The 12,849-nt window shown below is 45.1% G+C and overlaps 1 protein-coding gene across 1 annotated transcript; it reads left to right on the top strand.

Annotated features, from left to right (window-relative positions):
• Positions 1–1,128: 1,128 nt before the first annotated feature.
• Positions 1,129–7,367, top strand: LOC148833936 (zona pellucida sperm-binding protein 4-like). The gene is made up of 14 exons (XM_088917199.1): positions 1,129–1,492; positions 1,924–2,043; positions 2,871–2,989; positions 3,107–3,308; positions 3,646–3,764; positions 5,437–5,536; positions 5,609–5,731; positions 5,814–5,986; positions 6,117–6,214; positions 6,313–6,440; positions 6,616–6,796; positions 6,882–7,023; positions 7,118–7,193; positions 7,282–7,367. Exons 1-14 carry the CDS (start codon positions 1,129–1,131, stop codon positions 7,365–7,367), a joined length of 2,031 nt encoding a protein of 676 aa, XP_088773325.1.
• The last annotated feature ends 5,482 nt before the right edge of the window (positions 7,368–12,849 follow it).

Raw genomic sequence — 12,849 nt, forward strand, 5'->3', positions numbered from 1 at the left:
AGTGGCAGAGAGCTGAAATAGATTTTCTGCATCTCCACGAAGACCTCTCTGAAAGCTTCATTTGTCGAGAACGTTATAGTGATCGTGACACATGCTAGTGAAACTTGAAAAATATTGTTACAGTTGTGACTATAGATTACAATTGCAATTCGCGAGAAGAAGCTTTCACCGAAACAAATTGCACCCGTTGTTTTCATCACATCAAGTAGTTAAAAGTAGCGAGTGTGTTGGTACCTTTAAACTGGCTTGTACACAGTCACGGGATTACCCGAAAACACTAGGCGCTACAGTGTATCTTGGAAACAACAGCAGCAAAACGCTACTTTCAACGACACAGACGTAGCACTAACGAATGAGATGTATTTCATCGTTTGTGCTGTCTGTAGGGGGGGTCAATCTCAAGGAGATGCGTTTTTAAAAAGTTATGCCGACTCACACTCTGTCCGTATTAGGAACACAACTGAACGGAAATGAACTGGTTAAATGTTCCCGTTATGAACACACTTCTCACCTTGAACAAGACTCTCCTGTACTAAACTTGTTGTCACCTGCCTTCGCTTTCAACCTTCATGTCTAATATCGGCTCGTGAGAATGTATTGTCATACGGAGGTGTTTGCTGGCGTTTCAGTTTGCTCGGGTCATCAACACAGCGGGATCTTCGAACACAGTGAAAGTTACCGCGATCTGCATCACAGCTATAATATTAATATTATGAAGAATCATTGTGAAATTCAAACACATCACAGTGCAATTGGATCAACGGCATTTCATCGCGATTTTATAAGTTTATTTACAAGATGTTTACTGTTCCGCATTGCTGTAAGGCTGTATCTTTGTCAAGGTTATAATTTTATTGTTGAAGTTTAGACTGCTGATGCCGGCAGTCTCAGTTTAGACTGATGATACAAGAACAAGTTGATCACGCAGCGCATCCGGGCAGTCAAGCTATGTCACGTGATTTCACTCTCAACACCGCGTCCGAAACCTCAGCGTGTGAGAATGTTCTGGACTTCCTTACCTGCTCCTGATTGGCCCACAGCACAGCGCACGCCTCACTGTGCGTGTGTATAAACCCCAGCGGCAGGAGAGGTAGTTATTCTTTCTCTTGAAGTGTTTTTCTATGAAAAATGGGGAGAGGAGTGGCTGTGATGGATTTCCTTTTGCCTGGATTGTTAGCATGGCTCTGTGTTGCAGTGGCCCATGCCCAGCTCAAGGATCCAGATGCTGTTTTTGGTGAAGAGGAAGGTTATGATGGTTTTGAGCTAAATGTGGGTAGTCCTGTATTCCGGGAGACCCCACCAGATGAATATGATGGTTATTCTGCTGGAGAGATGGCAGGGGTGCCAAGTAGGGCAGAGCAGGACTTGATGGAAATGGGCTCTGATGCTGAGGGGGAAGAGCTGGATAAGGACTCTAGTGCTGATGTGCAGAGAGATGTGGCAGCAGTGACAACTGGTCCTTCTGGAGCAGATCCTCCTTCATCTGACCCTGGTAGGGAGTTTCTGCAAGTCTGTGGACTGAATACAAGTGCATGGTAGTAAGGTAGCTCTGCTGTATTTCCCTTAAAAGGAAGTCTGCAATGCATAGGAATGGTCATGACCAGTGGAATATCCACATAGTGCTTTTCATATGGCTGCTCCTTCTTTCCTTTAAGTGGGTTACAGCAGGAACTCCTTCTAGAAGATTCCTTCAGAGTGAAGTGTGTTCTTGTAGCTCTTCACAGGAACAAGTAAATGTTTATTCCATGCTGAAAAGAGCCATTTTAGCTGTGGAGCCTTCACCTGAAGATGGTTCCACAGCTGGAACTGTTTTTCTTCTCTTCAGCATGGAAGAAACCTGTACTTGCTCCTTTGCTGATGCAGCTACCAACTTGAAGGTCTTGTACCCAGTAACACTTCTTGCTGTCCTCTCTTCCCTCCCAGGGTCTCAGGGTGACCCCGAGCAGCAGCAATCCCACAGCCGCCCCCTGCTGTCCTGTGGCAAGAGCAGCATGATGCTCAAGTTCTCTGTGAGGAGGTTCAGCCGAGTCTACCTGCTGAAGGGTGAGGTTCTGCCCTGCCTGTACTTGCACTAGCCCTATACACGGACAGGTTGTGCCATCCTCTGTTCAGGAGATCAAAACCTGTTCATGTGCCATCTGAGCTGTAAACCAAAGGATTGTGCTGCAGTGGTATCCCCAAATGTAGCAGGACAACCCCTCTAAACAATTGTCCCTGTACCTCAGTGGGTAAATACACCTCCAGAACATTCTGCTAGTCTTTGAACGTCACCAGCTGAGGACTAAATACTTCTGTGACTATCCCTCCTAATTCTACGAGGTCTACAGTGCCTCCAAATGTGCTTTTTGCTCCATGGGTTGTATGCCATGTAGTGGGTTACTTGCTCCATAGCTGTAACTATGAATGGAAGAGTTCCCACAGGAGATGGGGGAGGGTGTGAAATACAAGTCGAGAATAACCTCAACTTCATGATGGTTTGAGCTGTACCCTCACTAAATGGGTACATCTGTGCATGAGGTGCTTGAAACCAGACCATGTACCAGGGAGATGAGCTGTGCTAGGTTAGACCAATACTAATGCTTATGTTTCTATGACTTTTTTTCTGTGAGGACATGAGGAGTGTACCTTTGTGATAATTCTCCAGTTTACGATCTTTCAAATGTATCCATGGAAAACCTGCATGCATTCCAGATCAGTTAGATTGAGAGAAGAGCAGGCAAGTGTGGAGGACCAGAATTGGGGGCATGATGCAGTAGATGTCCCTTGCGAAGGGAAGATCTGTGCTTTCTTGATTTCTGGTGCTGTACAGAGCTGCTGTGAAAGACCACTTGCCTGTAAGCCTCTAACACTTCACCTTTGCCTTCTTCCAGGCAAAATGGCTCCTCTCTCGGTCAACAGCCTCCCAAAGCACTGTGGGCACAAGGTGTGGACCACCAGGAGCTGGCTGGTGCTGGTGGCTTCCTACAAAGGGTGTTACATCAGGACCTGGGTAAGGGCAGGCTTTGGGCTTGGACTGGCTGGGAACTTGTGTGAGCAGTAGTGCCTTAGTCAGTCCAAACAGCTCTACATCAGTGCTTTTAACCTGCAACCCTGTTCCCCACCACAGAGGAAGAACCAGCGGCAACACTACTCCCTGACAGTGAGATACTATGACAAACAGCAGAGGAAATGGGTGACTGGCACTGTGTCCTGCCATGTTCCAGTTGTCCCTCCACCCCCACCTCCCAGAGGCCTGACCATCTCCTGCAGTGAGGTGTGCATGACTGTGACCCTGCCTGCTGGCCCCCTGGAGGAGATCAAGGTTCAGAGTGAGTGACTGGGGAAGGGCTTTTACTGCTGGTCCCTGGTAATGCAGGAGGCTTTTACCTAGCAACAAGACTGCTGCTTGTTGGCCACTAATGGAACAGGGAGCTTGATGTGGTGTTTGGAGCAGTTCCAGGGTTCTCTAAATGTGCCTTGAAATTGTGGATGATAGCATTACCCTGTCCTGATAGCTATTTGGAGCTTTATGATGCAAGATGCACCTTGAAATGATACGGCTGCCTCTATTCAGTGTGCTGTAATCTATTGCTGAGTTTGCTTTTTGCACCTGCAATATATAAAATCCTACCAAAGACAAATTGGACTCTTGTGTACCCTGTGCAGGTTCTTCTGGCAGCCTGGTGTCTGTGCTGGACACTCCGTCCTGTGGATACTCTGTGACTGCAGGGCGGCACCTGAACACCCTGACCATCCTGTACACTGGCTGCCATGTTCGGCTTGTGGTGAGGCTGAGCTTGAGCTTTGTTTCCTGAGTATTATACATGCCTGAAAGTAAGACCTTGTCTAAACCAATGAGTATTGGTAGGATTGTAAGCCAGTGGTCTACAAGAAGTTGGTTCAGATGACCAGTGTTAATTTGGCCTGTCAAGTCCCCAAGAGTCAGACTAAATTAGAGGGCAACTAGAAAGTGACTGTTAAGCTAAATATGCACTCATCTTCTTAGATGACTAAACGGTAAGGCTAGTTTTAGTCATACTAGTGAAGTAGCTTAACTTTTATAGCTGTTAAGCACAAACCTCTGTGTAATCCCCAGGAAGGGCAAATCAATTACAAGATGAACCCTTTGCTGCACGGATCTTCCTAATCTCTTTTGGTACACACGTATGGAATTTTGTCAAGTTTCATTATTATAAATTTGAGGCTCCTATCAATACAGAGTTTGCTAATAACTGTAGTAGAATGACTGCTTGAGTTACTTAAACCTATTAAAACTGGGCAGGTAACATCTGCATTCTTCACCTCAGTGGTATAATAGTTTTTCTGACAAATAACTAGCCCTTTTGACACTGCCAGTTCTCTTAACAGTGACGGGCCTGAGCTTCAGGTGTCACAGCTCTTTAAGCTCGTGTTATTAAGAAATGGGTGAATGCCAGCATGTGCAGAAAATGTTGGTGCCATGATCCTATTTCTCGCATAGCTTCACACCCAGCCACACAAGTATGTTGTCCTCTTTTCTAATGGTTATTTCATGCTGTGTGCACTCTACTTCTCCGAGCACTTTGTCCTGGTTCTTCATTTTGAGAAGATGAACAAAAACTGCGTTTTGATGGTGCCGTTAGAAAGCTGAAATGCAGAACATGTGGCATGTTAAACCAATATTCTTTAAGCATAGCTTCTTGCACTGATCTCCAGTCAAGACACTTGTTTAGTCCTGCTTAGTCTTCTGGTTAACTTGAGCACAAGCAGCAGTGCAGAAAATGGATGTTTTAATACAAGTCTCTGCATGCTGTGACTCAACAAGCACGTCAGTATCTTACAGGAGCCTTTCCTGCTTGGCTTGTCCTATATAAAGTACTGCCAGACTCCAGATTGCTTTCTTCCTGCTGAAAGCATGGAGCACCACGAGCATTGCTTCCTTCCGTGCCTTTTCATTTTGTAAATACGAAGGTGTTCTAGTTCTTAATTACTAGTGTAGATGCCGATCTAGGTACCAATCAATTAAGCAACCATAAGAACTCATGACGTGAGGTGTGGAACGGACTGGCTGGAATTGTTTATCTTGCAGCCAGCCTGCTATCTGTCAGACAAGAAGTAAATGTATTGTCGCATGAAGTGCACCATTCACACATTTCAGTAGGAGTTTTAGATGGAATGACCTGTTAGATGAGTCTGGGTTCACTCCAAGATGCAACTTCCTCTCGGTCATGCTCATTGTGGAATATTTTTGTGAGTATTTAGTCTTTAAAATAGGATGGGGTGGAGGGTGAATTAAGACTGCAGATCATTCACCTTCAGGATGTTGGTTACAATCTTGGCTGTAAACATGCCTTCTACTGTTCTACAGAACAGCTCTCCTGAAAGTTCCTGGGTACTTTCAGATCTGCCGATTGCCAACCCCACTTCCAGAGATTGCCATCACAAGTTCATCTGTCTTATCCTTTATTTTTGTTGCAGGACCAGCACTACACTGTGAAGGTGGTGTACCATCCCAATGATGGCCCAAGAGGGGAGATTGTGGTGTCCTGTCCCTATCGCCCCTACAAACCAAGGGAGGGTGAGTGTATAGGTTTGAGAGCTGGTAATTGGCTACACAACTGTGTTGATGGATCCAATCTGGTCTCTCCAGGATGTAAACTACCCAGGAGCCATCAGGTGGCCTGTGGTCCAGGGAGGATTTCTCCAGCCCACTGCGTGGCCAAGGGATGCTGTGTGGACCCAGAAACATCCTCTTGCTACTATCCACTGGAGGGTAGGCCCCTCCTTACTGATCCAGTCCCAGGCACCTTCCTGACCAGAATAATGAAGATCCTGACATGTTCCTCTCTCCCCAGAGTGCACTGCTGACAAGCACTTTGTCTTTGCTGTCCCTCGGACCATCTCTGTACCCCCTGTGGATCCTGCCAGCCTGGTGATTGCTGGCAACGCATCCTGCACCCCTGTCATCTGTACCTCAGAGTTTGCCATCTTCAAATTCCCTGTCACTGGCTGTGGGACCCATGCTTTTGTGAGTACACTGATCCCTTTAAAATCAGTTCTCCTAATCCTCTATATAGGAGTGTCTAATTCCTTTATTAGAAGTAGGAGGGACCTGCTCAAGAGGCAGTTGCTGGTTACTGACCTTGCTCTCTGCTCAGGTGGTAGGAGAGACCACCATCTACTTGGCTGAGGTGGAGACACGGGCAAGACGCAATATGCAGAGCTATGGAGTCATTACCAGGGACAGCCCCTTCAGGTGAGCAGGGTTTTGATCATCGAGATCTATTGTGCTGGCCAGCTTACCACATGGAGGAATATGGCTTGGCTACGGCTTCCCCTCCTCCTGCTCTCCAGGCTGCTGGTGGAGTGCCGCTATGCTGAGGGGAACCTGGCCAGCACAGGCTACCTGGTGAAGAGCCCCTACCTGCCCTCTGCTGTCCTGTCCCACGGAGTGTTTGGGGTGCAGCTCCGGATTGCTACAGGTGAGCGGTTGATTATCAAACGGCTCCTCACGAGGGGAGTATTCAATGCAACATGGCTTGAGGGGTAAGAAATGACTGTTCCAGAGTGAAACATTTCTGACTAGACTCCACTATGCAGTAGCTTTATGGTGCAGCTGCAGTATACAGCTCTACCCACCCCTTCTCCATCTTCTAGACGAGAGCTACACCAGGTTCTACCCTCAGTACCACCGGCCCCTCCGGCTCCTGCTGGGGAACCCAGTCTACCTGGAGGTGCGACTGCTGAACGCTCCAGACCCCAACCTGGTGCTGCTGGTGCACTACTGCGTTGCCTACCCCCGCTCTGGCCAGGCTGTCTGGGTGCTGCTCTATGATGGGTGAGGGGCTCCTGCTTGTGCAGCTCTAACCCTGGGCTGGTCAGTGGGTGGCAGGCAGGGTCCTGATCTTGGTGCCTCTCTGCAGCTGCCCCAACCCTCTGGACTACGGCCACACGTCCACCCTGCACATCCACTCCAAGCTGCCTCTGCCCAAGCACCACCGCCGCTTCCACATCCAGACCTTCCAGTTCCTGGACAGCACGTCCTACTCCTACATCAATGAGGAGGTGAGGCTTTTTGTGGTTGCAGACTCTGTAGCTCCATGTGGAATATCTATGGCAACTTGATATGCAAACCCTAATGTTAAAATCCCTCTTCCAGATCTACTTCATGTGCTCCACAGAGCTGTGCCTACCGTCTGAGCGGCAGTGTGTGGAGGGCTGCTTTGATGGCCGCAGTGAGTGTCTGTTAAGCACCTTCACTAAATTTAAACTTTTTACAACATGCTGACCTTAACATCTTCTGACTGCTTCCCCCTGTCTCAGAAATCCCTGTGCTGGAGAACCCAGATGCTGACAGGCGGTGTGTCAGGACTCCCTGCCCAGGAAAGGATGAGGGCCCCAGGGACTGAGAGGTAGGAGGGATTAGTGTTTCCAGTTGCTTGTTTTTCTTGTATGTAAATAAGGAACCCTCTTTGGGCATGTGCTTACTAGTTTCTGCTTAATGTCTTGTTCCTTTTATAGTGGGTTGAGGAGTAGTTTCAAAGGGTGCTCCAAGTTTATCTGGTCCTGTGGGGTGGGATTTACCTTCTCAATTCATTGTTTCTCTTCAGGCTGTTCCTGGTCTCCTGTGAGGAGAGCATTCTGCTGATGGAAGTCAATCCTAATAAAGATGTTGAACTGAACTTTCTGTGTGTGGTGTGTAACTGAAGGTGGGGTGGTGTTTCTAGTCTAAATATACTGTTTTGGGGGAATTTGCCAAATGAGATTTTTTACTCATGAATTTGAGTGTTACTAAGCTTTTTTTTTTTGTTGTTGTTGTCACTCATGAGTTGTGGCTTCAATGAAGTTGCAACCTGGTAACCTTTATGCTTGGAATGATCAAGATCCAACCTCCTCATCCTGCAGGCAGGAGAGGCTCAACTGAATCCACACCCACTTCTGTCCTCCCTTAATCTGCCATGAGACAAATACAGAACTGCTTGGTCAATCTGACAAGGGTCTTCAGCACTGCTATTGCATTTTAAGATCCCAGTTCTTGTCAATGAAGTTCCCTTTTAAAAGGCCCTTAAGTGGATGTGCGATATTACTTGAATGCCACTTCTCTAGAGTTGTTAGGCAATGCATGAAGGGAAGTAGGGGCATGATCTGTGTAGCAAACCAACTCTTAGGTGAGCTTTCATGAGGCTATGGAGCAGTAGGTAAGGTTTGGATGTGTAGTTGGAAGGGTGTGGGCTCAAATAGTACGAGTGACTAATTATACAGTATATATGAATAAGGCACTTCATTCAATTTGTGTAAAATGCACAGCAGTATAAAAGCATTATCAAATAAAAAGAACACACTTTTAAATGGGGACATTCTGCTCTCCTCTGCAGAATGTTACTTCTTAATCACAAGAGCTAGAAATGAGGTTTTGGCATAAGCCATCTTCTATGATGCAGCTCTCTATGGCTGTTAATTCAGCAGGGAGTTTGCACAATGCTTAGAATGTGTAGTTTCTCTTTATTGCCAAAAAAAGTAAAATGTTAAGTGGCACCACAGGGCTGGCAATGCACTGTAATAGGGTGGTGCTGCTAATGAGCCAGTGCCATTTAAAATGCAATACGCACAATGCTGCAACAAAGTGTTTTACACTAGGCAGGCCCTCTGACCTTTCACAACCTTGTTTTGTGAAGTTTTAAAATGCAATATTCCATTCATTTCATTAGTAATTGTTTTTATACATAATTTTGGGTAGTTAGGATAAGAGAACTAAAAAGATTTGTCTTCAGCTTTGATAAAGAAGCTGATACAGATGGGGCATCCTTAAGGTTTGGTAAGTCATTCCACAGTTTAAAGGCTGTGCGACTGTAAGCTCTGCCACCTGCATGTTTCTGTTACTTTGACGTTTTGAGACAGACCGCATCCTTCAACTGGAACAGTCTTACTGATGCTTACAAAAATAAAAGATCACTTAGGAGGCTAAGCTATCTTTGTATGCGAGTAAAAAGCCTTGAGATGTACATGGTATCGTATGGGAAGCCAGTGCAGTGAAGACGGGACTTGGATGATGTGGTTGTGTTTCTGTGTTCTAGTCGGAATATTGGAACAGTCGGATTCTTTGAGCTTTCTAATATGGCGTGGATATTCTTAGTTAGCTACAGTATGTTTCCAAGATGGGGAAAAGAAACTCTAGGCACCTGCTTTCAATGAAAATCAACATTAAGGTGTAGTGTGAAACAAATAACAAAGTTCAGGTGTCTGTGAAGCAGAAGTCCCTTTATTTTCATATGCATATGGAAGTCTGGCTTGCAACCACCAGACTTAAAAATAAGTAGCTGAAGATGGTCCTTTATACCTTAAAACAAAAAGACTGACATTCTAAACAAATGATAAGACAGCAACACATGCCAATTATCTGAGTTGCAGACTAGACAACAGTTAGTTGTTTTCATATTCTGGGCGTACAGCCAGCTTACCAAATACATGCCCCTAATCTTACTGACCAAGGGCAGGCAGCATCTTTATATATATATTTGAGCACAAAGCCTACTTCAAGCCACTAGACTGCATAGTTTGCAAAAATCTACAAAAACAAGAAATAATCTCACTTCCTGGGCAGCTCTCTTATCTTCTTCAAAGGTCAGGGTGAAACTTCACAGAGTTACTGTACAATATTTTTCACTCTTACTGTGATGTTAACGGTGTGATCATCCACATTGAAAAGGACTGTGACATTATGACTAACTTTTTTTGGCCCAATGATAAGGACTTCAGTTTTGTTTATCCGGCAATAGTTAATAAATGGGTTCCAGTAATTTCTGGGTTTCCTGTTTTATTTCTGATTCACATTGGTTCTGAAAGTTAACACTTATCCAAGACCTACTGTTTTTTGGGCATATTGAAACTGGTACTAAGGTTTCTTTCTGAGGGGAGTTATCCTGAGAAAACGTACTTTTCTTTCTTGTCTTCTCGATTTTCGAAACATAGCTATTATGCTATTCTGTGCAGTATGGGGTGGCTTTTTACTTATCAATAGTGCCAGGAATCTAAAACCATTAGAAGGGTTACAAACAGGCCCATCACTCAATCTAGCTAATGTAGCTGTTAATATATTAATCTGAGGACACTGAATTGCATACACATCTGATGAATACATGTTTCATCATCAAATCTGACCCATCTGATTCCTATTTTTGTGATGGTTGTGCATGCCCGTAATAAGGAATAAAACAACTCAAGATCTGATTTATCGATAAACCCTTGTTTCCTTTTTGTATTACTTTTGGATTCCTTTTCCCTAGTTTACAGAACCAATACTGCCTGCAGATAAACTTAGTCCTTCCCCTAAACTATGGAATCCTTTATTTCTAATCTATCACTACATTTCCTGCTTGCAAAACCCATCACAGTGATAGTGTTCATACCCTCATCAGACCAGGGTTTACAAAATGTACATATCTAGGTACCTGACAGAAAGGCTTCACAAACCAGAGCAAGGTTGTGAAAGGTCAGAGGGCCTGCCTAGTGTGAAACACTTGGTTGCAGCATTGTGAGTGTTGCATGTTAAATGGTATTGGCTCATTAAGAGCACTATGTGCTGTCATTTAAAAAATAATAATGCACATGTCTTTTGTTTGGTAGTGCTTTTATACAGCTGTGTATTTTACACAAATTGAATGAAGTGCCTTACTCACATATACAATTAGTCACTCCTAGTATTTGAGCCCCACACCCTTCCAACTACACATCCAAACCTTACCTACTGCTCCATAGCCTCATGAAAGCTCACCTAAGAGTTGGTTTGCTACACAGACCATGCCACTACTTCCCTTCAGCCATTGTCTAACGAGTCTGGAGAAGTGGCATTCAAGTAATACTGCACATACTGTAGACTTAAGGGCCTTTTAAAGGGGAACTTCATTGACAAGAACTGGGATCTTTAAATGCAACAGCAGTGCTGAAGACCCTTGTCAGATTGACCAAGCAGTTCTATATTTGTCCCATGGCAGATTAAAGGAGGACAGAAGTGGGTGTGGATTCAGTTGAGCTTCCCCTACATGCAGGGTGAGGTGGAATCTTGATTACAAGCATGAGTTACCAGGTTCCAACTTCATTAAAGTCAGAAATCTTGAATGACCCAGGAAGGACTAAGTAATATTCAAATTCAGGAGTGGTAACAAGATTTGGACAATTTCCCCCCAAAACACTATAGTTAGACTAGAAATACCAGCACCCCCCTTTCAGTTACACCCCACACACAGACAACGTTCAGTACAACATCTTTATTAGGATTGACTTCCATCAGCAGAAGGCTCTCTCCACACAGGATACCAGGGGGGAGCCTGAAGAGAAACAATGACAAAACTAAGAACTGAGATGTTACAACCCCACTACACACAAAGGACCAGATGTACTTGGAGCTCCCTTTGGAACAAGACATTAAGCAGAAACTGGTAAGCACATGCTCAAAGGGGGCTCCTTGTTTACATACAAAAGAAATGCAGGCAATTGGAAACACTGGTCCCTCCTACCTCTCAGTCCCTGGGGCCCTCATCCTTTCCTGGGCAGGGAGTCCTGACACACCGCCTGTCAGCATCTGGGTTCTCCAGCACAGGGATTTCTGAGACAGGGGGAAGCAGTCAGAAGATGTTAAGGTCAGCATGTTGTAAAAAGTTTAAATTTAGTGAAGGTGCTTAACAGACACTCACTGCGACCATCAAAGCAGCCCTCCACACACTGCCGCTCAGACGGTAGGCACAGCTCTGTGGAGCACATGAAGTAGATCTGGAGGAGGGATTTTAACATTAGGGTTTGCATATCAAGTTGCCATAGATATTCCACATGGAGCTACAGAGTCTGCAACCACAAAAAGCCTCACCTCCTCATTGATGTAGGAGTAGGACGTGCTGTCCAGGAACTGGAAGGTCTGGATGTGGAAGCGGCGGTGGTGCTTGGGCAGAGGCAGCTTGGAGTGGATGTGGAGGGCTGCTTTGATGGCGGCAGTAAGTGTTTTCATGATGTCCATTTGAAGTGTTTAAATTAGCACTTGTTCCTGCCAATAACAATCCTGCTGTCATGAGAAATTGAAACTTAGTTTTCTAAAGCATGATGCTATTTGTGTATGAGTCAATTGATGCTGAGTGAGTGTCCCTTTCCCAGAAATCCCAGTCCTGGAGAACCCAGATACTGACGGGCGCTGTGTCAGGACCCCCTGTCCAGAAAAGGATGAGGGCCCCAGGGACTGAGGGGTAGGTGTTGGTGGGAGAGATGTTCAGTTCTCATTCTCATTGTTACTCCTCCCGTTCCCTGGTTTTGCTCTAGACTTGAAAATTTTGCTTTTCTACAAGCAGAATTAACTTTTGCTTCCCTGTAAAGTGTCCTTTCAGGCATTTTAATCTTGCTTGAATGGGAAACATTTTGCCCTTTTCTCAGTTATGAGCTACTACCTTTTTGTCTCCTCAGGGTTCAGCTGCCGTGTCTGGAAAGCTTTTTGTGGGAGAAAGCTAGTCTTAAGAAAGATGATTTTGAACTTGTGTGTTGTGTAACTTGGATCCATTTGTCTCTTAATAGCTTGGGTAAAACGGCTCTTGTATCAATTACAGTAACTGCTCTGAAGACGAGGTTATCTTCACTGCTAGGTAAACTAAGGCATCTTGAAGGATGCTGGGGTACTAATTTACCAAAGCCAGTTGTGACTTCTTCCATAATATTACAACCCTCTAGATCCTTCAATTTAAAAAGTCATGATATTGCTTCTACGTCAAGACTTACTCCTCTCATTGATCATACTGAACTATATGTTGATCCCTGATTGTTATTGAGGGTGTTTAAATCTTGCACAGGTTTAGTTCCTTTGCATTGGTTTAAATTGCTTAAACCCTAAATGGGCCGTTGAGGGGGGCTTGTAGT

This window comes from Atractosteus spatula, chromosome 5 (genome assembly GCF_055471065.1).
Source record: "Atractosteus spatula isolate fAtrSpa1 chromosome 5, fAtrSpa1.hap1, whole genome shotgun sequence".
NCBI lineage: Eukaryota > Metazoa > Chordata > Actinopteri > Semionotiformes > Lepisosteidae > Atractosteus > Atractosteus spatula.